The sequence below is a fragment of the Cetorhinus maximus genome, chromosome 28 (assembly GCF_964194155.1).
Source record: "Cetorhinus maximus chromosome 28, sCetMax3.hap1.1, whole genome shotgun sequence".
Taxonomy (NCBI): Eukaryota; Metazoa; Chordata; class Chondrichthyes; order Lamniformes; family Cetorhinidae; genus Cetorhinus; species Cetorhinus maximus.
This window is the reverse complement of record NC_135906.1, coordinates 17,722,991-17,748,285: the sequence shown is the minus strand read 5'-3', so window position 1 is coordinate 17,748,285 and position 25,295 is coordinate 17,722,991. Positions and strand designations below refer to the sequence as shown.

At 46.3% G+C, this 25,295-nt stretch overlaps 1 protein-coding gene across 4 annotated transcripts in view; it reads right to left on the bottom strand.

The window, feature by feature from the left end:
* Window positions 1-9,706: 9,706 nt before the first annotated feature.
* The window catches only part of LOC144668875 (sphingosine 1-phosphate receptor 1-like), a 125,147-nt gene continuing 109,558 nt past the window's right edge, over window positions 9,707-25,295 (bottom strand). For 3 of the 4 annotated variants that reach the window (XM_078531322.1, XM_078531323.1, XM_078531324.1), the window contains one exon: window positions 9,707-12,273. In XM_078531322.1, the coding sequence (XP_078387448.1) occupies window positions 10,678-11,808 (1,131 nt within the window). In that variant the 5' untranslated portion in view covers window positions 11,809-12,273 and the 3' untranslated portion in view covers window positions 9,707-10,677. Of the gene's footprint in view, window positions 12,274-12,585; window positions 12,734-25,295 lie in introns of those variants that run through there. The other variant, XM_078531321.1, reaches the window with a different exon arrangement.

The window sequence follows — 25,295 nt, the reverse complement described above, 5'->3', positions numbered from 1 at the left end:
GTAATGTTTTGACTTGCCTGTGATGTTAATAAGCATTTGTATTCCTAATATCAATAAGTCTTAAGCCTGGCTCCATGCCCAAGAAGTAGCTGATTTACTTCCCCCCCCTCCTCACCATCCAAGGGCCCAAACACTCCTTTCAAGTGAAGCAGCACTTCACTTGCACTTCCCTCAATTTAGTCTACTGCATTTGCTGCTCCCAATGCGGTCTCCTCTACATTGGAGAGAGCAAATGCAGACTGGGTGAACGCTTTGTGGGACACCTTCAGTCTGTCCGCAAGCATGACCCAGACCTCCCTGTCGCTTGCCATTTCGACACACCACCCTGCTCTCATGCCCACATGTCCGTCCTTGGCCTGCTGCAATGTTCCAATGAAGCTCAAAGCAAACTGGAGGAACAGCACCTCATCTTCCGACTAGGCACTTTGCAGCCTTCTGGACTTAATATTGAGTTCAACAATTTCAGATCATGAACTCTCTCCTCCATCCCCACCCCCTTTCCAATCCCCCTTTTTCCAATAATTTATAACTTTTTAACACTTTTTTTCTTTTCCCTCCTATTTTGAAATTTATTTCGATCTATTGTTTCATCTCCACCTTTTAGCCCATTTCGATCCCTTCCCCCCAACCCACCCGCACTAGAGCCATCTGCCACTAGCTTGCTTCCCTTAATGTCCCCATTAGCACGTCACCACCATCAACACTCCTTTGTCCTTTTGTCTATGACATCTTTGGCAGCCTCTTCTTGGCCTCCACCTATCACTGGCCCTCTATCGAGCTCTCTTGTCCCACCCACTTCTACCAGCTTATATTTCATCTCATTTCTATGTGTCTTAGTTCTGATGAAGGGTCATATGGACTCGAAACGTCAACTGTATCCCTCTCCGCAGATGCTGTCGGACCTGCTGATTTTTTCCAGGTATTTTTGTTTTTGTTCTAGACTTCCAGCATCCACAGTATTTTGCTTTTATTTAAGTAGCTGATTGTTCTGGTTCTCTGGTGATGCAGTAATTGGGTAAAGTGCTACACTCCTGGGGCAGGATTTTGTGTTTCAGGTTGAGCCTGACCTCCCCCCCCCCCACTGTATCGGGAACAGTCACCCAACAGTGATTTCATTTTGGCTAGTTAGTGACCAGAGGGTGTGCTCGCCATCCAAATAAGGATAGGGTGGCTCTTGAAGCTGGAGGGTCCTCCGGGAGCTGTAGTTGTACAGATAGGGGAGAGGGAACATCCTCCATTTTGAGGCAGTCTATCAGCAACTTTAAATACTTTCAAATAAAAATTGGCCACAGCTCCTGGGCCACGATTGTGGAGGGGAAACCCCTCCAAGGGGCAGCATGTCGCTGCAGCTGTGGCCAGGATATGTGTGGGGTGTTGGGAAGGCCTGGAGCGATGATCCCCACCTCCATCACGAGACTGTCTCCAGGCAGCTACTGTGTTGTTGATACTGCCGAGGCCCCTCAGGCAACCGGAAAATTCCAGTCGGCCTCTGACCCGTGGCCTTAATGAGCCTTTTAATGACCTTAACTGGCTACCTGCTGCTTGCGCTCAGGGGGCAGGATGGTGCAGGTAAACCGGTACATTGGCTGGCAGCATAAAATCATGGCCCCAGTTTGGGGTAAAAATCTTGCCCCTCATCTTTGTGCTAATATTGCTGCAGGGCATTGTTTAATTTGTTCTCACAGGGTGATCAACTCTTGAGGAAATAAAATAAAGGACGCTGCCCATGCGGGTGGGGCGCTGGTGGAATCAGAGACTCGGGAGGGCGGTGAGGCTGGGGTAGGGGACAGGGGAGCCAGGACCCTCTCAACATTCCACATATGCCTTACTTACAGTCTGTCTTTTCAATCCCGTTAATGCTCCATGCGCTGCTTCCCAGGCTCTCTGTGTTGCCCCTCGCCACACACACCTTTTCCCATCCCCATCACCCACAATCTTGGCAGCCCCTAGCCCGAAATCCTTCTCCCAGCACGGCTGCTGGACCCCTGTCTGGGGCTTGAGCCACCTAATGAGGCCTCCCCACACCCCCCCATCCCCCCCAAGTTCAAGTGTCAGGTCAGCCTAATCCCCCGTCCAAGACTTGGGCCTGCCTGACCCTCTGCCCGGGACTCGGGATGGACTGACCCCCTACCCCTGTACCCATCCAAGGCCCCAGCCGGCTGATGAAGCCTCTGCCCAAGAGCCGAGTCTGCCTGATCCTCCGTCCTGAGATTCTTTGAACTCCCAGAACCAGCTGTGCCCCTAGCCAAGTTGTTCCAGTACAGCTACAGCACTGGCACCTATCTGGCAATGTGGAAAATTACCCAGATTAGTCCTGTCCACAAAAAGCAGGACAAATCTAACCTGGTGAATTACCGCTCCATCAGTCTACTCTCAATCATCAACAAAGTGATGGAAGGGCAGTGCTGTTAAGCAGAACTTGCTTAGCTATAACCTGCTCACTGACGCCCAGTTTGGGTTCTGCCAGGGCTACTCAGCTCCTGACCTCAAGACGGCCTTGGTTCAAACATGGACAAAAGAGCTGAACTCCTGAGGCGAGAGTGACTGTCCTTGACATCAAGGCAGCATTTGACCGAGTGTGGTATCAAGGAGCCCTAGCAAAACCGGAGTTAATGGGGATCGGGGGAAAACACTCTTCTGGTTGGATACATATCTAGCACAAAGGAAGATGCTTGTTGGAGGTCAATCGTCTCAGTCCCGGAATGTTGCTGCAGGAGTTCCTGAGGGTAGTGTCCTTAGCCCAATCATCTTCAGCTGCTCCATCAATGACTTTCCCTCTGTCATAAGGTCAGAAGTGGGATGTTTGCTGATGATTGCACAATTCAGCACCATTCGCAACTCCTCAGATACTGAAGTGGTGCATGTCCATATGCAGCACAACCGGGACAACATTTAAACTTGGGCTGATAAATGGCAGGTAACATTTGCGCCACACAAGTGCCAGGCAATGACCATCTGCAACAAGGGAGAATCAGACCATCTCCCCATGACATTCAATGGCATTACAATTGCTGAATCCCCGACTATCAACATCCTGGAGGGGCGTTTAACCATTGACCAGAAACTTAATTGGACTAGCCATATAAAATACTGGCTACAAGAGCAGGTCAGAGGCAGGGAATTCTGCAGTGAGTAATGCCCCTCCTGATTCCCCAAAGCACGCCCACCATCTACAATGCACAATTCAGGAGTGTGATGGAGTACCCTCCATTTGAGTGTTGTTGAGCTTCACACATCCACGCAAGAAGCTTGACACCATCCATTGCAAAGCAACCTGCTTGATTGACACCCCCGTCCACCACCTTCAACATTCACTCCCTTCACCACTGACATACAGCGGCAGTAGTGTGTACCATCTACAAGATGCATTACCAAGGCCAGCACCTTCCAAATCGGTGATCTCTACCACCTAGGAGGACAAGGGCGGCGGATGCTTGGGAACACCACCATCTGCAAATTCCCCACCAAGCCACACACCACCCTGACTTGGAAATATGTCGCCATTCCTTCACTGTCACTAGATCAAATTCTTGGAACTCTCTTCCCAACAGCACTGTGGGTGTACATACACCACATGGACTGCACTGGTTCAAGAAGGCAGCTCACCACCGCCTTCTCGAGCAATTATAGATGGGCAATAAAAATGCTGACCTAGCCAGCGATGTCCACATCCCATGAATGTATTAAAAAAAAGCTCAGGCTGCCTGACCCCCACCCTTGACTGCCTGTTGCTCGGGCCTTTTGAAACCCCACAGAATATCCAGGCCTCCCGATGAATCCTCAGCCCAAGACTTAGGCTGTGCTGTTACTCTCCTGGCTCCCCCATCCCCCATCTTGGACCTCCTGAACCCCCCACCCCACACAACTTTCCTGTGGAAACTTAGCCCCTGGAATTTATTCCCTCAGTGAGCAGTGTAGGCAATATATTGAATATATTCAAGCCTGAGTTAGATAAATTCTTGATTGACAAGGTAGTGAAGGGTATGGGGGTGGACAAGAAAGTGGAGTTGAGGCCTTCCTTCAGATTAGGCATAATTTTATCAAATAGCGGAGCAAGTTCGAGGGGCCGATGGCTTACCCCTGCTCCTAATTCATATGTTTGAATGCATGTTCCTAAGTTTCAGTGAGTCCTCTCCTCTGCTCCTCCTCCAGGCTTCTTGGCGCTAGTCCAGTTTAACTCCGGGTGACCTCTTCCTGAGTCGTGGCTGAGTGGTCTGATGCCATGGCAGCACATTTGCAGCAGCATACTGCACATGCTCAAACACCAAAGATACACAGACAGCAGCAAAACTCCTCAGGCAGTCTCCCAGTCATTGCCACAGAAATATGGGAGATATGGTGACCCGAGAGGAAACGGAACAATCGGCTAAATTATGGGTTGGTCACCCATTTGTACTGTTGACAAATTTTGCCTAAATAGTCCATAGTTCAGAGGAGCCACTACCAAAGGTAAATAACAAAACACCTTAAAAGCCAGGAGATGCCAAAAAAATTATTTCCTTTTAAAAAATGTTGCCCATAATATTACCTTACCTTTTATCAATATTTGCCCAAATGTTTCTGACACTTTCTATTTTGATTTCTTTAATGTCAATTTGAAATTAAATTTAATTAAGTGAACATTATACAACCTAGTGGTTTAGTAGATACAGTTTTCTGCAGCTATCTCTGGGTAGCTAAGGCAGTACAGTCAAAGGTCTAGAACTTAGCCTGCCTGAAAACACTCAGTGGGCAGATCAGCAGCGCGGCATGTTGCGCATGCCATGAATACACATTATCTCAGGTGACTTCTTTATTTCCATTCCTCCCTTACACCTCCTGTTTGGAAGACAGTGACTTATATATATTTGGGTAAAATTGAATAAGTATTTGTATCTCTCTGGTTATCCATCAAGGTGTCCATACATCAAGGGTGAAACTCATTGAGAAAATGTATCAAGAGCATGGATCACTATTAATGGTCAGGAGTGGCAGTTCTGATTAACATTTCCTCTTAGCCCAGTGTTTGGAGTCTGAAGTTGCTCAGATGAGATTAGCTAGCTCAGCACAGCCAAAGGTTCAGTATGGACCTTCTTGGTCTGTGTGGCTCAGTGCCACACCACAGGGTGCGTTAACCCACTGAACCAACTGGGAGGGGAGCTGTGAGGGATTTACTGCACTGCAGCAATGTTGATTTGAGGTGGGTCACATATTAGTTTAATTACTGCCTGCTTATATACTGCTGTGGCTTTTTAAATGATATTTGACTTAAGGCAAGCATCTTAAGTGGATTTTGTTGGCAGGGTAAATATCGTTGATGTCGAACAAAGCCATCCCACTGGTGATGTCGATCCCTCAACTTTGTAGCTGAAATGTGCATGTCAATACTTATATAAAAAAATCTTCCCCAGCAACCTCTGCTCAGCTACTCAAAGCCTGGCAAGAATAATGAAAGGTGTCCGCCCTGTGTCTAGTTCAAGAGTTTGCCTGCTATTGTAAATCAGGAAATGTTTATAGGCAAATGCATTTTCTTATATTTGAATGGAACCCAAATATTATAAAGTTTATTCAATGGTAAATCTCTGGAAACTTTCTAAACTCCTGACAGACTTTTTGTTTGCTATTGGTGCTGTTGTTTGAGCATTTAGAAGTATGAAGCTGTGTTTGAGGTAAAGCAGCTGACAAGAGTTGTTCTTTTCCAGACTGCCTCTGCATTAGTGGGAAAAGATAGATAACAAATCCCATCTGGAATCCTTTTTAAGTTTGTGCTCCTTGCTATTGAATGTAAAAAAAAGGTAGTCAAACATATGAGACATCAGATTATGCTAAGGAAGTGTTTAAGAATACAATGACTTAAACCTATAAAGTAGTGGACTCAGATAAATTAAATGTCTCAGAATTAATTTTGTGGAAAATTAATGGCTATCCTGGGTCGTGCTAAAATATTATTTAATATTTTCTGATTTACAGTATCTCTTATAGTCATGTCTAACATGGGAAAGGAAAAGTGCTCTGTTCAGTGTATAGCATGGGTGGGGAACCCCCATCCGGCCCATTGCACTTTTTCATCCAGCCCTTGGGGAGATTTCAAAATCTGGCTGTGTCTCCCCCCCGCAAACCCCACTACGCCCGCATGCTGCACCTCTAGGCCAGCTGCCACCATGTTCTGATGCCTGATGGCTGCAGTCACCAGAGGCCCAGGCTGTGGGGAGAGAGCAAGACCTGAGATCCAGGAGCACTGGGCAGGGACGGGAAGCTGCCAGCTGCCAATCGGGTGAAGTGTGAGTAACTCGGGGCGGGGGAGGAAGGGCACCCAGTTCCATCAGCGGCTCACCACTCCATCCCCCTCCCAGCTCCATTGGTGTCCCAGGACAGGGGCTCAGCCCCTGCAGACTGAGGAAGAGGCCCAGATGCAGCCTTGGACTGGGAATTGGCCTGAGTTGGGTTGTTGAGTCACTGCCCTGGGCTGGTCAGAGGGAGAAACAATGTGGGAAAGGAGGGAGAGACAGAGAATAGGAAAGGAAAGCGGGCAAAAAGTTGAGCTGAATTTCAGGAGTGCTGTGATTGAGGCACAGAAGCTGTGCTACTCATTAGGAAAAGCAAACTGAGCTATCACATTAAAGCAGTGGGTGAGTTGAACGTTTCTGTATTCTCTCTCTTAAATAAAAATTAAGTTGGTTTTTGTGTGCGTGTGGCCCGCAACTGATTTTTGTCTGTGTTGGAGTGGCCCTTGATAAGAAAAAGGTTCCCCAGCTCTGCTGTATAGGAACATTGTAAATGTGTTCAAAGAGAAAATGTTTCACAATTTGTTCCAAAAAATAACTAGAGGAGAACTTTGCATTTGCAATGTGACTATTTACAGCTAGCATAATAGCTGTTATCAATAAGTGTCAGCCTTGGGGCAGTGCTAGGCTATGGATTATCACTTCATGCCAAACACTTTGATACCGACACTTCAGTATTGAAGGGGTGCTGTCTTTCTCAGGTGTATGTAAAAGATCCCATGCTACTCTTTAAAGGGGAATAGGGGAGTTTTTTTTTCAGTATTCTGCTTAATATTTATCTCTCAACTTGCACTGCTGAAAACAGATGATGTGGTCATTTATCTCACTGCTGTTTGTGGTCCTGGCTGCTGTATTATAATAATAGACTACACTTTAAAATGTACTTGATTGGCTGTGATGTGCTTTGGGTGTTCTAAGATTACGAAATGTGCTACATAAGTTATTTCTTGATATGACGCTGAAAAGAGGACAGTGTGGCAGTTGGCATTCACTCATCATTTGAGTAAATCAGCACAAGGGTTTTAAGCCTTATTGGAAATGCATTGCAGAGCAAAGAAACAGAAAATGAAATAAACAGTTCTCAGAAATAGATTCTCTGAAGGACTGGTTGTAGGTGGAAGGATTCAGCATGACTTTTATGACACAGCATGTTAGCATGTTATTATATGAATCTGTCAATTTTTGTAACTGAGTGTAAACATGTTTTTTTTGGTCAGTACCCCTTTCTGCTGTTGAAAACAATGATAATTTTCCTTTTACCACATTGCATAGCTACTGTTCTCCTTTTACTCCCATTACTTTTCCTTTCCTGTTTACTCCTCTAGCAGACTGAAGATGTTGACTCTTGTTGGGGTTTGGTCCCAAGAAGGCCATGCAGCCTGACAACACTTCTCAAATGATTATTCTTCAGGTGTACACCTGCTGGCTGTTTTACTGTAGAGATCATCACAGCCAACCTTGAATCCTGTCCTCACTAGCCATCCCCACATTAGGACATTCAGTACTATACTACTCTTTGCAATGCTTTGTGACCCCTATTACCTACCAGGTTAATGTACTGAATATAACAAAAACATTCACTGTTGAGCAATAACATTTTATTCGAAATTTCAGAGCAAAGCATTTAAATTAAACATTCTCATCCATGATTCTCACAGCTGAAATACTGTTTATCATTTATCACTTTATCATATTTTGTTTAGAATCAACTTTGGAAAAATTCAAGCAGTTCATTCCTCCCTGGGCAGTGCAGCTGAATTGCTTCTGTCAATGTGCAAGATGGGGTAAGACACAATAATGATGAAGTGACTCTTTCCACACAAAAAGTGGGAATGCTGTGATGTGAAGGGTTCAATATGACTCAGTGGTTTGGCATATTCCAGCATAAGTGACTGTGAAGTTCAAGTGCTGCTAGCCCGGGCAAGGGGCACATATCCTCAGAGGACCCAACATTATATGATGCTTTATTCTGTCTTGCAGACTACAGAGCCACTTTAACTTCATATCATCTGCAGCATCCTCAAAAGTGGGGAAAATGTCAGGCCACAAATAGTATTAGCAAGAAAACACCTGCTCTGTGTGACTCCATCCCAGAGGGGAGACATCATCAATTGCTAGTCTGTGTTGACCTGAGGGGTAGAGGGAGGTGTGGAGAGTTGGGAGAGGGTTACAGTGGGAAAAAGGGAGGTGGGAAGAATTGGGGTGGGCTACGGTTGGCGACAGGTGGAAACTCTAGTAACCTGATTGCTAACCAGTGACCCCTACTTTAAAAAAAGTGCATACATGTGGACATGAGGACAGGGTCAGGCTCAACTGTGATGCCTCCTGCCATTGAATAGTTTGTCAACATTAATTAGGAGAAATGAAGTTTAGGATGAGCTACTGTAGGGTGCCCAGCACCCGTAGAACTAAGCTATCACATTCAGGGGGGGGGAAACAGTGCAAACAGTGGATTAAAATACCTGGTTCACAAAATTTACATCAGCAACACAGTGATGTGACAAGGCATCTCTGTATATTTCCTCATCATATTTCCTCTTCCTCCAGGAACTTTGAGCAATCTGGCAAGAGGTACAAATGGCATCATCTGTCCCTGAGCTATAAGATGTTGCTTTAATTAACCAGCTGTAAAAAGAGAGGTTGTTGGCTTCTGATCTATTTCGATCATCTGAACCTGAAGCTTTCCCCAAATTACCTGCTCCAAGTTGACAAGTACATTGGGAAGATACTTGGTGCAGTCCTGAATAGCACTCGCTATTTCCTACACTGCTCCCCAATCCCATTTCCATTTGGAAGAACCACCTTGTGATGATATCTTAGGATTCTGAGCTCCAGCCAGGATTTACTGTTAACCAGCAATTTTAATACAGTGAGGCCAGGTAAACCCCGGAAAGGACACAAAAACAGAAAATGCTGGAAAAACTCAGCAGGTCAACAGCACCTGTGGAGAGAAAAAACAGAGTTAACGTTTCCAGCCCGTACGACTCGAAACGTTAACTCTGTTTCTTTCTCCACAGATGCTGTTAGCCCTGCTGAGTTTTTCCAGCATTTTCTGTTTTTGTTTCAGATTTCCAGCAACCGCAGTATTTACCCGGAAAGAACACAACCGTTCAAAGTGGAAATCTAGGAATGTTCGTGTATGATGAGGAGGCAGTGGAAACTCTTTCGAGTTATCAACAGTCACAGATTGCAACTCTTTCGAGTACAATCACAGTTCTTGGTTTCCGGGAGTGGGACATGAACCCACAGCCCTCTGATTCAAAGGCGAGGGTGCTATGAACTGAGCCACAGCTTTAACTCCTATTGTGATTATGCATATGCCTGTCTTCAGCCGTGACCCTCTGGCACAGTCACTTTCACTCAGGAATATTACCTGGATACCAAGCGGTGTGGTACCAGTTAGGTGTGGCTTAACATTCGAAGTGGTATTGCCAGCAGAATAATAGAATCACACTGTGGGATTTATTCAAGGTCTCTGCATAAGTACATTTAATGCATATTATTTTCTAGCTAGTATAATGGGCCAGTGTGCTTTTGTCGCTACCAGAAATGTTACTTGCTATTTTAAAGCGATTTTGGCCTGCTGCAGTTACGCTCTTTCCAGGACCTTGTTGCTGTATTTTGGGGTGTAGCTGAGTTTGAAATATATCCCCGCTGACCTTTCCCGCGGCGTGCCAAGCTTTGGTGCATTTACCCAGGAGTTCAAGGAGAAGATTCTATTACAGAGTGATAAAGCGCTGTGGGAGCAGAGCTGCCATCGTCTAGCCCGATTGGAACAGAGAATGTCACATTCGCCGACCAATGCTCCTTCTGGCGCTGATGCTCAATATAAGCGTAAAGCATTTATGGTCCTCATTGTGCAACTTCGTGTTTTGCAACACGAAGGTGGAGCCGCAGAGAACTTCCTTTTACATTTGAAATTGGATTTTTGTTGAGTTTTTGTGCCTAATTGACTGTTTCCATTTCATGGACTAAGTTGTTGCAGGTACTGTACCAGTCTGTGGTGCTGATATTACTAAAAGCTTTGCTTTTAATAAGATCCGATTGTCCTTTTAATGCTACATCAATTAAAGCCCATTTTAAAACAAGCAAACTGCATGGGTCCAATTTTGGGAATATTCTACATCATCTCTTAGACATTCTTAGCTGTCCCTGTGCTGGTGCCTCTGAGTGCTTTTCAATATCAGCTGGAAGCCGGGTCATGGTATTTGGCTATTCACGGTTGCTGTTATTTTTCTGTTACCAACATCACCATTCTCTTCATTGGCCATCAGGCAAGTTTGCTTTGCTTGTTTGACTTGCATAGCCCCCGTTCATCCCCACAAGGCAAGGCATGGAAAGTGAGCTCAGTTCCGCCGCTGCATGGATAACAGGTCTGAGGTCAGTGCCAACCTGGACACTGCGGCGATTCAAGTCAGGCGAGTGAAGTTCTAGTAGGTGATTGAGGTCCATTGCCAGAGGACAGGGTTGTATGGAGGGGCTCATGCCTGTGGGATGATCTGTCCACCTGACTGGTGCTGCACTCTGAGATCAGGATCCCGCAGCACTTAGCCTGCTCTCCGTCTTTGGCCAGACACAACAGGCGCACGATAGCCCGGCGCATATCTCTGCTGGTCAGAGTGTAAATGATGGGATTCAATGCTGAATTAATCATGGCCAGTCCCAGGAAATAATCGGCCTTATAAAGAATCCTGCAAGTCCCTGCCGCACATGAAACATCCAAAAGCAGCACTATGAAGAGCGGCAGCCAGCAGGCGATGAAGGTGCCCACCACTATGGTAACAGTTTTGAGTAATGCTAAATATTTCTGGCACCTCCTGGACACCAGGCTTCTCGTTGTGCCCGCGCCAGGGCTGTTGCACTTCACTAAACGATAAATCCGAACGTACAATATCACGATTGCAAGCAAGATTAAAATAAAGACCAGAATGCAAGCCAGAATGTAGTTCTTGGAGTACAGTGGCAGCACCGTGGAACATTTTGACAAGTTCCCAATACAGTTCCACCCTAAAATTGGGAGAATTCCGAGGAACACTGAGAATGTCCAGTCTGCAGCCACAAAGAGACGCGTCCGGCATTTCTTATCTGCGTTGTACAATTGCATCCTCACCATGGTGACATGCCTCTCCACGGCGATGGCCAGGAGACTGAAGACCGAGGCTGTGAGTGTGATAAAAACACCCCCCTCTCTCAAGAACCACAAAACTGGGGTCAGCTTCAGAGTGTTGGCGCCGGACAGCAAAATGTTGACCGTATAAGCGACCCCTGCCAGCAGGTCAGATAGAGTTAGATTGGCCAGCAAGTGATACATCGGCGTGTGGAACTTGCTATTCTTCCAGATGGCGATGAGAACCAGCAAGTTCTCCAATATTATAAAAACACAAACTATCAGAAACACGATGGCATGAGCCTTCAAACCCGCCTTGTATCGGCTCGGAGTCAGCTTCCCAGTGTAATTATAGTGCAAGGCAACCGTCTCATTGTTGTAGTATTCCCTGAAATTGGGGCTCAGTCTTGCTCCAACCACTGTGGTCTCCACATCCATCCTGCCTGGTCCTGTAGCCCACTTAACGGCCGATGTTTACTCTTTGAGCTTTTGCCCCTCTCAGAACCTCAGAATGACTAGTCGGTCAGAAAATAGAGCTGGACATCTGCCCCTAGTAAATGCATGGGGTTTAATTGGTGGGACTGGATTTACCGATCTTTGATCCGTTCCCGGGTTGCTGCTGTTGGACTAGTTTGATGTTGGGAGTTTGCATTTAATGCAGTGACAAGTGGAGAAATGTGGCCCACCCGTCAGCTGCATGTAAGGCTGCTATTTGGCCGAAGGCTTCCTCAATCACCCCGAGGATCTGCGCTTAGGACTGGGTGGAGTATCCTGTTTAGCACGGCATTGTCTGGACGGATTCTGCAAGCGACAGCGAAAGGCTCGGGATGTCCAAGGCTCCGCGAAAATGACCAGGAGTCTCGTGGATTAAGCGACCCACAACCGAAAACCGACAGCAGAGTCCTAAAGGCAGGAAAAAGCAAATACAGAAAACACCATTGTTATTAATACTCAACTCCCCCAAATATTTGTGTTTTTATGCCCTTGTAGCGTTTTTCGGTAAAATGGAAAGTCTCCAATAGCTTAAGTGTAAATATATGTCAGGAGGGAGTGTGGGATATTCGCTTTCTGTGGTTGACGGAGTGTGGAACCCGGTACGAGTTTGGGAAATTACTGAACTGACTCAACTCCAGTGCAGTTTACAGACACCTCTGGCCGCACTGCAAAACACGGAGAACTGATTACATGCAAAAATTGCAATTCGCAAACACTTACTGTTCGAGGTAAAAATATCAGAGCTGTGCCGAAGTCTTGGTCCGCAAGAGCTAAATCTGAGTCTCCCTATGAGGACTGGCTGTTGTTAACAGCTGGCAATGTTTGAAGTGCCGGTCGAGCCGGGCTAGGTGAACTTTCAGGGCGGCTCAGCGCATGGTGGGAGGGTTTAAGGTTGTTTTACCGTCAGGGCTGGGTTTAAAAACACAGTAGCTCGATCAGCATCTGAAGTGAAAGATTAACCGCTGGAACGCAGGGAGCGGGTCAGATCTGTGAAAGGAAGCTGGGGGTGGTGCGGGGATGGAGTGGGGGTGGGGGTGGGGGGGTCCATTGATAGAACAGGCTGAAACAGACGGGAGGGGAGTACAGCAGTTAAAGCTGAGGACAGATGTGCTAAGTAATGGTGCAAAGAGAGTTTATCAAACCCCAAATAAGTTGTTTAGAATGGAAGGTGTAAAAGACCATAGACTGGACTAAAGTCACCTCAGGTTGCAAAAAGGCATGTGAAGCACAATAGGAGAGCAAACAGCCCCAGAACAGAGGGTGGAGAATTGTGAGTGTGGTTAGATAATTACCACCTGAAGTTGCCAGTGAGTATTCAGTGCAGACTGTAAGAGGAAGTCGATTTACTTGGGTGGATATTCAGCAGGATAGGTAGACTCAAGTAAGACACTTGAATCATAAGGGGAGGGGATGGCGTAGTGGTATTGTTGCTGGACCAGAGACCCAGGGTAATGCTGACTAACAGATGGTTTGAATTTGAATTTGATAAAAATCTGGAATTAAAGTCTAATGATGATCATGAAACCATTGTTGATTGTTGTATGGGTAAGAAATCTATCATGACTGCAAACACCACAGAAATGTGGTCAGCTCTTAAAATGCCCTCAGAAATAGCCTAGTAAGCCACACAGTTGTATCAAACTGCTACAAAGTCAAAAAAGGAATGAAACTGGACGGACCACCTGGCTTCGTCAGCCTGTCCTTACTAACACCTGGGAGCCAAAATTGGGAGAACTGTTTCACAGACTAGTCAAGCAACAGCCTGACATAGTCATCCTCATGGAATCATATCTTACAGATAATGTTCCAGACACCAGAGGTGGTGGCACAGCGGTATACTGTCAGGAGGCTGTTGCCCTGGGAGTCCTCAACATTGACTCCTGACCCCATGAAGTCTCATGGCATCAGGTCAAACATGGACAAGGAAACCCTGATTACCACAGGCTGCCCTCCCTCAGCTGATGAATCAGCACTCCTCCAGGTTGGGGGAAGCACTGAGCACTTGGACGAAGCACTGAATGTACTCTGGGTGGGGGACTTCAATGTCCATCACCAAGAGTGGCTCAGAAGCACCACTACTGACCGAGCTGGCCGAGTCCTAAATGACATAGCTGCCAGACTGGGTCTGTGACAGGTGGTGCGGGAACCAGCAAGAGGGAAATACATTCTCACCAAGATAAAAGAAAAATACAGCGGATGCTGGAAATCTAGAACAAAAACAAAAATACCTGGAAAAGCTCAGCAGGTCTGACAGCATCTGTGGAGAGGGACACAGTTGACGTTTCGAGTCTGGATGACCCTTCATCAGAACTAAGACATATAGAAATGAGATGAAATATAAGTTGAAAGAAGGGGGTGGGACAGGAGAGCTTGATAGAGGGCCAGTGATAGGTGGAGGCCAAGAAGAGACTGCCAAAGATGTCATAGACAAAAGGACAAAGGAATGTTGATGGTGGTGGTATTATCTAAAAGATGTGCTAATGGGGACATGAAGAGTAGCAAACAGGAAAAGCTAGTGGCAGATGGCCCTAGTGCGGGAAGGGCCCAACCGCCTCCTCTTCACCATGGACGTCCAATCCCTCTACACCTCCATCCCTCACTGGGATGGTCTGAGGGCTCTCTGCTTCTTCCTCGAACAGAGGCCCGAACAATCCCCATCCACCACTACTCTCCTCCGTCTGGCTGAACTTGTTCTCTCACTGAACACTTTCTCCTTAAACTCGTCTCACTTCCTCCAAATAAAAGGTGTGGCTATGGGTACCCGCATGGGCCCCAGTTATGTCTGTCTCTTTATGGGGTATGTGGAACATTCCTTGTTCCAGTCCTACTCCGGCCCCCTCCCACAACTCTTTCTCTGGTATATCGATGATTACTTCGGTGCTGCTTCATGCTCTCGTCTGGATCTGGAAAAATTTATTAATTTTGCTTCCAATCTCCACCCCTCCATCATTTTCACGTGGACCGTCACTGACACTTCCCTTCCCTTCCTTGACCTCTCAGTCTCAATTTCTGGTGATAGACTGTCCACCAATATTCATTACAAGCCTACCGACTCCCACAGCTACCTTGACTACAGCTCCTCACACCCCGCTTCCTGTAAGGACTCCATCCCATTCTATCAGTTCCTTCACCTCCGTCGCATCTGTTCTGATGATGCCACTTTCCAAAACAGTTCCTCTGACATGTCTTCCTTCTTCCTTAACTGACGTTTTCCACCCGCGGCGGTTGACAGGGCCCTCAACCATGTCCGGCTCATCTCCCGCGCAACCGCCTTCACACCTTCCTCTCCTTCCCAGAACTAGGATAGGATCCCCCTTGTCCTCACTTATCACCCCACCAGCCTCCACACTCAAAGGATCATCCTCCGCCATTTCCGCCAACTCCAGCATGATGCCACTACCAAACGCATCTTCCCTTCACCCCCTCGGCGGCTTTCCGCAGGGATCGTTCCCTCTAGGACACCCTGGTCCACTCCTCCATCACCCCCTACAGCTCAACCCCCTCCCACGGCACCTTCCCATGCAACCGCAGAAGGTGCAACACCTGCCCCTTTACTTCCCCCCTCCTCACCGTCCAAGGGCCCAAACACTCCTTTCAAGTGAAGCAGCACTTCACTTGCACTTCCCTCAGTTTAGTCTACTGCATTCGCTGCTCCCAATGCGGTCTCCTCTACATTGGAGAGACCAGACTGGGTGACCGCTTTGCAGAACACCTTCAGTCCGTCCGCAAGCATGACCCAGACCTCCCTGTCGCTTTCCATTTCAACACATCACCCTGCTCTCATGCCCACATGTCCGTCCTTGGCCTGCTGCAATGTTCCAGTGAAGCTCAACGCAAACTGGAGGAACAGCACCTCATCTTCCGACTAGGCACTTTACAGCCTTCCGGACTGAATATTGAGTTCAACAATTTCAGATCATGAACTCTCTCCTCCATCCCCACCCCCTTTCCGATCCCCCTTTTTCCAATAATTTATAGTTTTTTTATTATTAATTTTTTTTTTACACACTATATTTTTTCTTTTCCCTCCTTTTTTTAAATTTATTTCGATCTATTGTTTCATCTCCACCTTTTAGCCCATTTCGATCCCTTCCCCCCACCCCACCCGCACTAGGGCCATCTGCCACTAGCTTGTCCTGTTTGCTACCCTTAATGTCCCCATTAGCACATCTTTTAGATAATACCACCATCATCAACACTCCTTTGTCCTTTTGTCTATGACATCTTTGGCTGTCTCTTCTTGGCCTCCAACTGTCACTGGCCCTCTATCGAGCTCTCCTGTCCCACCCCCTTCTTCCAACTTATATTTCATCTCATTTCTATATGCCTTAGTTCTGATGAAGGGTCATCCAGTCTTGAATCGTCAACTGTGTCCCTCTCCACAGATGCTGTCAGACCTGCTGACTTTTTCCAGCTATTTTGTTTTTGTTCCACATTCTCACCAATCTGCCTGCTGCAGATGCATCCGTCCATGACGGTATCGGTGGGAGTGACCACCGCACAGTTATTGTGGAGATGAAGTCCTGCCTTCACATTGAGGATACCCTCCATTGTGTTGTGTGGCACTACTACTGTGCTAAATGGGATAGATTTCAAACAGACCTAGCAGCTCAAGTCTGGGCATCCATGAGCACTGTGGGCCATCAGCAGCAACAGAATTGTATTTGAACACAATCTGTAACCTCATGGCCCGACATATTCCCCACTCTACCATTACCATCAAGCCAGGGGATCAACCCTGGTTCAATGAAGAGTGCAGGAGGGAGTGCCTGGAGCAACACGAGGCATACCTAAAAATGAGGTCTCAACCTGGCGAAGCTACAACACAGGACTACTTGCATGCCAAACAGCATAAGCAGCAAGTGATAGAGCTAAGCGATCCCACAACCAATGGATCAGATCTAAGCTGTGCAGTCTTGCCACATCCAGTCGTGAATGGTGGTAGACAATTAATTCACTACAGGAGGTGGCTCCACAAATATCCCCATCCTCAATGATGGAGGAGCCCAGCACATCGGTGCTAAAGATAAAGCTGATTGCTACAATCTTCAGCTAGAAGTGTCGAGTGGATGATCCATCTCGGTGTTCTCCGGAGGTCCCCAGCATCACAGATGCCAGCCTTCAGCCAATTTGATTCACTCCATGTGATGTCAAGAAATGGCTGAAGGCACTGGATATTGCAAAGGCTTTGGGCCCTGACAATATTCTGGCAATAGTATTGAAGACTTGTGCTCCAGAACTTGCCTTGCCCCTAGCCAAGCTGTTCCAGTACAGCTACAAGACTGGCATCCACCTGGCTATGTGGAAAATTGCCCAGGTATGTCCTGTACACGAAAAGCAGGACAAATCCAACCCGGCCAATTACCACCCCATCAGTCTACTCTCTATCATCAGTAAAGTAATGCTCATCAACAGTGCTATCAAGCGGCACTTGCTTAGCAATAACCTGCTCACTGACACCAAGTTTGGGTTCCGCCCCTGACCTCATTGCAGCCTTGGTTCAAACGTGGACAAAAGAGCTGAACTCCCGAGGTGTGGTCAGAGTGACTGCCCTTGACATCAAGGCTGCATTTGACTGAGTGTGGCATCAAGGAGCCCTAGCAAAAGTCAATAGGAATCAGGGGGAAAACTCTCCACTGGTTGGAGTCATACCTAGCACAAAGGAAGATGGGTGTGGTTGTTGGAGGTCAGTCATCTCAGCTCCAGGACATCACTGCAGGAGTTCCTCAGGGTGGTGTCCTCGGCCCAACCATCTTCAGCTGCTTTATCAATGACCTTCCTTCCATCATAAGGTGAGAAGTGGGGATGTGCACTGCAGTTTGCACAATGTTCAGCACCATTCGCGATTCCTCAGAACCTGATGCAGTCCTCGCCCAAATGCGGCAAGACCTGGAAAATATCCAGGCTTGGGCTGACAAGTGGCAAGTAACATTCGTGCCACACAAGTGTCAGGCAATGACCATCTCCAACAGGAGAGGACCCAACCATCGCCCCCTGGTGTTCAATGGTATTACCATCACTGAATCCCCCACTATCAACATCCTGGGGTTTACCATTGACCAGATACTGAACTGGTCTAGCCATATAAATACTGTGGCTACAAGAGCAGGTCAGAGGCTAGGAATCCTGCGAAGAATAACTCCCCTCCTGATTCCCCAAAGCCTGTCCACCATCTCCAAGTGAAGTCAGGAGTGTGATGGAACACTCCCCACTTGCCTGAATGAGTGCAGCTTCCATAACACTGAAGAAGATTGACACCATCCAGGACAAAGCAGCTGCTTGATTGGCATCACATCCACAAACATTCACTCCCTCCATCACTGATGCACAGTAGCAGCAGTGTGTACCATCTAGAACATGCACTGCAGGAATTCACCAAGGCTCCTTCAACAACACCTTCCATACCCATGACCACTACCATCTAGAAGGACAAGGGCAGCAGACAGATGGGAACACCTCCACTTGAAAGTTCCCTTCCAAGTCACTCACCATCCTGACTTGGAAATATATCACCGTTCCTTCACTGTCGCTGGGTCAAAATCCTGGACCTCCCTTCCTAACAGCACTGTGGGTGTACCTACACCACATGGACCGCAGCCGTTCAAGAAGGCAGCTCACCACCACCTTCTCAAGGATAACTAGGGATGGGCAATAAACGCTGGCCCTGCCAGTGAAGCCCACAACCCGTGACCAAATAAAAACACTCATCACCCAGCTAGCCTGTGCAATGGAAGGTCAGTTAAATAACATTTGACCAGCAAGCTTCCTGTGCAATTTTTGCTGATAGGGGATGCTTACCCAGCCTGTCCCACAGTATCTGGTGCAGCAGTAGCTTTAAAAGGGGAGTGGAATGCTCATTAGCAGTACAATAGTTCTTCTGTTCACAACATAAAAGGAAGAAGAGGAATAATAGGACAGTACCTATTGAAGTTGCAGAGCTTGAGGTGCTGTTGCACTGCTGTTGCACCTGCCACAACCCTCATAACAGAGCTGGCCATAGTGAATGGGAGGGGGAGGTGGTTGAAATGATGATTATTGTCTCTCCATATCCAGAAGTTGTGGGAGTAAATGCTCAGGAATGTTAAAACAAAAACATATAGCCTGGATGCTAGAAATCTGAAATAAAACCATAAAATGCTGGAAAAATACTCAGGCGAGGTAGCATTTGTGGAGTAAGAAACAGAGTTTAAAGAGTTCACAAATGCCATTTGACCTGCTGAGTGTTTACCAGAATTCGCTGTTTTTATTTTTGCTTAAGACATTTGCCAGCCTCAAGAAGATTGCCAATGCAAAGTATATAGCCAAAGTTTTAATAACACTGAGAATTCACTTCCTTAAGCTCTTAATGTTCAATGACACATCATGCAAAGTATGGAGGCAACCTTTCACACATGCTCATACATGCCCATATTGCTACGTTAATTAACTTTGTAGGCAGCACTAAATGTATAACTATTGTTGAACGGAATTCTTAGAAGTTGTACCTACAGAGAAATAGGTACAAATTCTGACATGCCTTTAACAGTACAATGCCTGCCACACATCTTTAACAGTAGGCATCCTGATATGCACCTTTAGCACTACAAACTCTGACAATACAAAATGCGCCTTCCTAGTTGTCCCCATTTTAAAAGAGGGAACAAATAGAAGTGCAGTCCTGTTGAATCAACTTGCCCATTCTCCTGACATCCTTCCCACTTCTTCACCTGTGCTACTGGAAAGGATTGTCACAAAATTAACAGCAATGTTGTTGACTCATAAAATGCCCTCCGAAATGGCCTAGCAAGCCACTCAGTTGTTTCAAACCACTACAAAGTCTAATAAGAGGAATGAAACCGGATGGACCACCTGGCATTAATCTAGGCATTATAAACGGCAACAGCACCCCCAGCCCTGTTGACCCTGAAAAGTACTCCTTACTAACACTTGGGGCCTTGTACCAAAATTGGGAAAGCTATCCCACAGATTAGTCAAATGACAGCCACAGATAGTCATACTCATGGAATCGTACCTTACAATGTCCCAGACACCACAGTCACCATCCCTAGGTATGTCCTGCCCCATTGGCAAGAGATCCACCAGAGGAGGCAGCATAGTGGTATACTGTCAGGACAGAGTTGCCCTTGGAGTCCTCAACTTTGACTATGGACCCCTTGAAGTCTCATGGCATCAGGTCAAACATGGCAAGGAATCTCTTGCTGGTTGCCACCTACTGTTGCCCCTCAGGTGATGAATCAGCACTCCTCCATGTTGAACACCGATTGGAAGAAACACTGAGTATGACAAGGGCACAGAATGTACTCTGGGTGGGGGATTTCAATGTTGATCACCAAGTGTGGCTCGGTAGCACCACTACTGACCAAGCTGGCCGAGTCCTAAAAGACTTAGCTGCTGGACAGGTGAGGAAACTAACAAGAGGGGAAAACTGACTTGACCTTGTCCTTATCAGTCTATCTGTTCAGATGCATCTGCCCATGACAGTATTGGTAGGAATGACCACTGCACAGTCCTTGTGGAGATAAAGTCCCATCTTCACATTGAGGATATACTTCATTGTGTTTTGTGGCACTACAAACATGCTAAATAGGATAGATTTCGAACAGATCTAGGAACTCAAAACTCAGCAATGTCACAACAGCGGATCATAGCCCCAAATTACGTATGGGCATATTGAAATTTTTAAGGAAGATGTGTTTTTAAAAAAGACATACAGGCAAAAGCTGACTGAGAATGTAAAGTAACCACGTCCTGGAAAATTCCTATGTGGATTATACTTGACCAACTAGTCCAGACAGAACATGGAATGTTGCACCTAAAAAAAGGTATCAAGGCCTACTTGAGACAGGCACTTGAAAGGAAGAGATGCAATGCAAAAGACTGAACTTTAATCTCATGTGGTTATGGAGATAATGGAGACTGGTTACCATATCTCAGCAGAAACCATCTCCTATAGTGTTATATTTCAGAATGTGGAGCTGGTCTGAGTTGAAAGAAAGCAGATTCTGGGTGAAAGACATATTTGTTTTTTCCCTTCCAGGAATGCCCAAGGAAATGTGTTAAAAAGCCAGCTGCAAACCTGGTCTGTATGCTCTAGTTCTGGTGTGCTAGTGTGTGCTGTGAGGGTCACAGCAGAAGAACATCAACTAGGCATCCCTGCACTTGCAGGTAAAAGTCTCTGTTTCTCTCTCTCTCTGTGGTTGGAGGCAAGACAGCAAAGCCACAATAAAAAAAAGGAAACAAGACAGTTTCTTTGGTTAACCCAGTGTCTCCAAACCAACTGCTCAACTGCAGAACCCAGTGTCTCCAAACCAACTGCTCAACTGCCTAAGTCAGCTCCACCGGAATCACCCAAATTAATGGCCAAACGTTTCACCATCTATGCCACATGGACAACCCAAAGACTGATTCATATATCTTTTTTAACTTTTGTTTTTGGGCTCAACTTCTCATTTCTGATCTGTGTGTATGTGTGCTGCATTTTAATTATTTTTTCTGGGGTTTTTAGTAACAAATAAACTTACTCTTTCTTTGACTCAAGAAAGCCTGGTTAAATTGACTCCTTCTAAAACAGAAATACATTTAGACTGGGAAAAGGTACCCACGAGGGAAGGGATCCCTTTTAAATTAACCTTGTTGCAACCAACCAAGGGGGTTGAATAAAGAAGGGGAGCCAGCTCTTATCTCCTCACGCGGGAGCATAACTAAATTGGGATCCTGTTTGGGATGTTAACAATTTGGGGTATCTCATCTGGGATCATAACAACTTGAGGTATCTCGCTGGGCACTGGTCGTGACAGCATCCATGAGGCACTGTAGGTCACCAGCAGCAATAAAATAGCATACAACTACAATCTGTAACCTCAGGGCTCAACATATCCCACTCTCTACCATTGCTATCAAACCAGGGGATCAACCCTGGTTCAATGAAGAATGCAGGAGGGCATGCCAGGAGCAGCACTAGGCATACCTAAAAATGAGGTGTCAACCTTGTGAAGCAACAACACAGGATTACTTGCATGGCAAATAGCGGAAGCAGCATGCCATAGACAGAGCTAGGTGATTCTGCGATCAACATATCAGATCTAAGCCCTGCAGTCCTGCCACATACAGCCGTGAATGGTGGTGGACAATTAAACAATTTATTCGAAGAAATACCGAGTGGATGGTCCACCTTGGTCTCCTCCTGAGATCCCCATCATCACAGATGCCAGTCTCCAGCTAACTTGGTTCACTCCACGTGATATCAAGAAGTGGCTGAAGTCACTGAATACTGCAAAGGCTACAGGCCCTGACAGCATTCTGGCAATTGCACTGAAGACTTGTGCTCCAGAAGTAGCTGCGCCCCTAACCAAGCTGTTCCAGTACAGCTACAACACTGTTATCTATCCAGCAATGTGGAACATTGCCCAGGTATTTACTGTCCATAAAACTCAGGACAAATCCAACCTGTCCTATTACTGCCTGATCAGCCTACTCTCTATCATCAGCCAACTGATGGAAGGGGTCATCAGCAAAAACTTGCTCACTGATGCTCAGTGTGGGTTCTGCCAGGGCCACTCAGTTCTTGACCTCATTACAGCCTTGGTTCAAACATGGACAAAAGAGCTGAACTCAAGTAGGGAGGTGAGAGTGACTGCCCTTGACATTAAGGCAGCATTTGACTGAATGTGGCATCAAGGAGCCCTAGCAAAACTGGAGCCAATGGGAATTGGGAAAAACTCTCCACTGGTTCAAGCCATTCCTAGAACAAAACAAGATGGTTGTGGTTGTTGGAGATCAACCATCTCAGTCCCTGGACGTCACTGCAAGAGTTCCTCAGGGTACTGTCCTAGGCCCAACCCCTTCTTCTAATTCATCAATGACCTCCCCTCCATCAGAAGAGAGGATGTTCATGAATCATTGCACAATGTTCAGCACCACTTGTGATTCCTCAGACACTGAAGCAATCCGTGTTCATATGCAGCAAGACCTGGAAAATATTCAAGCTTGGGTTGACGTGTGGCACAAATGTTACTTGCCACTTAAGTGCCAGGCAATGATCATCTGCATCAAGAGAGAATCTAACCATCTCCCCATAATATTCAATGGCATTATTATCGCTGAATCCCCCACTATCAGCATCCTGGAAGTTATCATTGACCAGAAACTGAACTGGGCCAGCCATATAACTACTATGGCTACAAGAGTAGATCAGAGGCTGGGAATCCTGTGGAGAGTAACTCCCCTCCTGACTCCCCAAAGCCTGTTTACCATCTACGAGGCACAAGTCAGGAACGTGATGGAATACTCTGCACTTGCCTGAATGTGTGTAGCTCCAACAATACTCAAGAAGCTCGACACCATCCTGGACAAAGCGCCCCACTTGTTTGGCACCTTCAATATTCACTACCTTCACCACTGACGCACAGTGGGAGCTGTGAGTACCGTTTACAAAATGCATCGCAGCAAATCACCAAGTCTCCATCAGCAGCACCTTCTAAACCTGTGACTTCTAGCATCTAGAAGGACAGGGCAGCAGAAGCATGGGAACACCACCATCTGCAAGTTCCCCTCCCAGCCACACACCATCCTGACTTAGAACTATATCGCCATTTCTTCACTGTAACTGAGTCAAGATCTTGGAACACCCCGCCTAACAGCACTTTGTGTGTTCGTACAACACATAGACTGCAGTGGTTCAAGATGGCAGCACACCACAACCTTCTTGAGGGCAATAAATGCTGGCCTAGCCAGTGACACCCACATCCCATGAACAAATAAAGACTCCACTGTTCAGGTTTGACAAACGTGTTGGAGTTTTTTGAGGATATAACTAGCAGAATAGATAAGGGGGAAACCATTGTTTGTGGTGTTTTTGGATTTTCAGAATACTTTTGATAAGGTCCCACATAAGGGATTAGCAAATAAAATTAAAGCACATGGGATTGGGGTAATATACTGGCATGAATTGAGAATTGGTTAACTGACAGAAAACAGAATAGGAATAAACAGGTCATTCTCAGGCTGGCAGGCTGTGACTAGTGGGGTACTGCAAGCATCAGTGCTTGGGCCCCAACTATTTATAATCTATATCATATGATTTGGAAGGGAACCAAATGTAATATTTCCAAGTTTGCTGATGGCACAAAAGTAGGAAGGAATGTGAGTTGTGAGGAGGATGCAAAGAGGTTTCAAGGGGATTTAGACAGGCTAAGTGAGTGGGCAAGAACATGGCAGATGGAATATAAAATGAGAAAATGTGAAGTTATCCACTTTGAAAAACAGAAATGCAGAGTATTTCTTAAATGGTGAGAGATTGGGAAATGTTAATGTCCAAAGGGATCTGGGTATCCTTGTTCATGGGTCACTGAAAGCTAGCATGCAGGTGCAGCAAGCAATTAGGAAGGCAAATGGTGTGTTGGCCTTTATTGCAAGAGGATTTGAGTACAGGAATGAAGATATCTTGCTGCAATTGTATAGAGTGTTGGTGAGATGGCACCTGCAATATTGTATATAGTTCTGGTCCCCTCACCTAAGGAAGGATGTACTTGTCATTGAGGGAGTGTAGCAAAGGTTCACCAGAGTGATTCCTGGGATGGTGGGATTATTCTGTAGGAAAGGTTGAGGAGACTGGGCCTGTATTCTCTGGAGTTTAGAAGAATGAGAGATGATCTCATTGAAGCATACAAAATCCTTACAGGGCTTGTCAGGGTAGATGCAGGAAGGATTTCTAGATAGTAAAGACATCAAGGGATATGGGGATAGTGTGGGAAAATAGTGTTGAGGTAGAAGATATGATCTAATTGAATGGCTCGAGGGGTCAAATGGCCTACTTCTGCTCCTATTTCCTTTGTTCCTATAAACTTTGTTGTGAAGTTGGGAAAGGTGGAGTAATAATGGGAGGGCAGTTACAGTTGTGAGCCACTGGGAACGTTAGAATTATATTTGTAAATTAACATCAATTAATCAGTAGCGACTGAGTTTATGTCTTTCTATATTGTAAACTTGGAAGATATTATCAAATTATCTTTTTGTATCTTCATGAAGCATCTTAATGGAATAGGGTTAATATAGTATTATGCTCTCCAAATTCAAACAGAATAAAATATTGTGCCTAAAACCTTGATTTAGCCCTTTTCTTCTCCACGGGCAGGATTTTACACGGCGAGCGGGGGCGGGGCCTGCTCGCCGACACGTAAAATGACACGTGGTGACATCGGGTGGAACTCCTGATGTCACCGTGCCCCATTTAAATTTTCAGGTAGGCGGGGCGGAGCAAAATCAGCTGTGCACCCGCCGACCTGTCAATGGCCAATTGAGGCCATTGACAGAGTCAATTAAGTAATTAAAGGACCTGCCCGTCCAACCTTAAGGGCAGGGCAGGAGCCTCGGCGCAAATTAGAAAAAGCATGAAACCTCATCCACGGGTGGGATGAGATTTCATGTAGGTT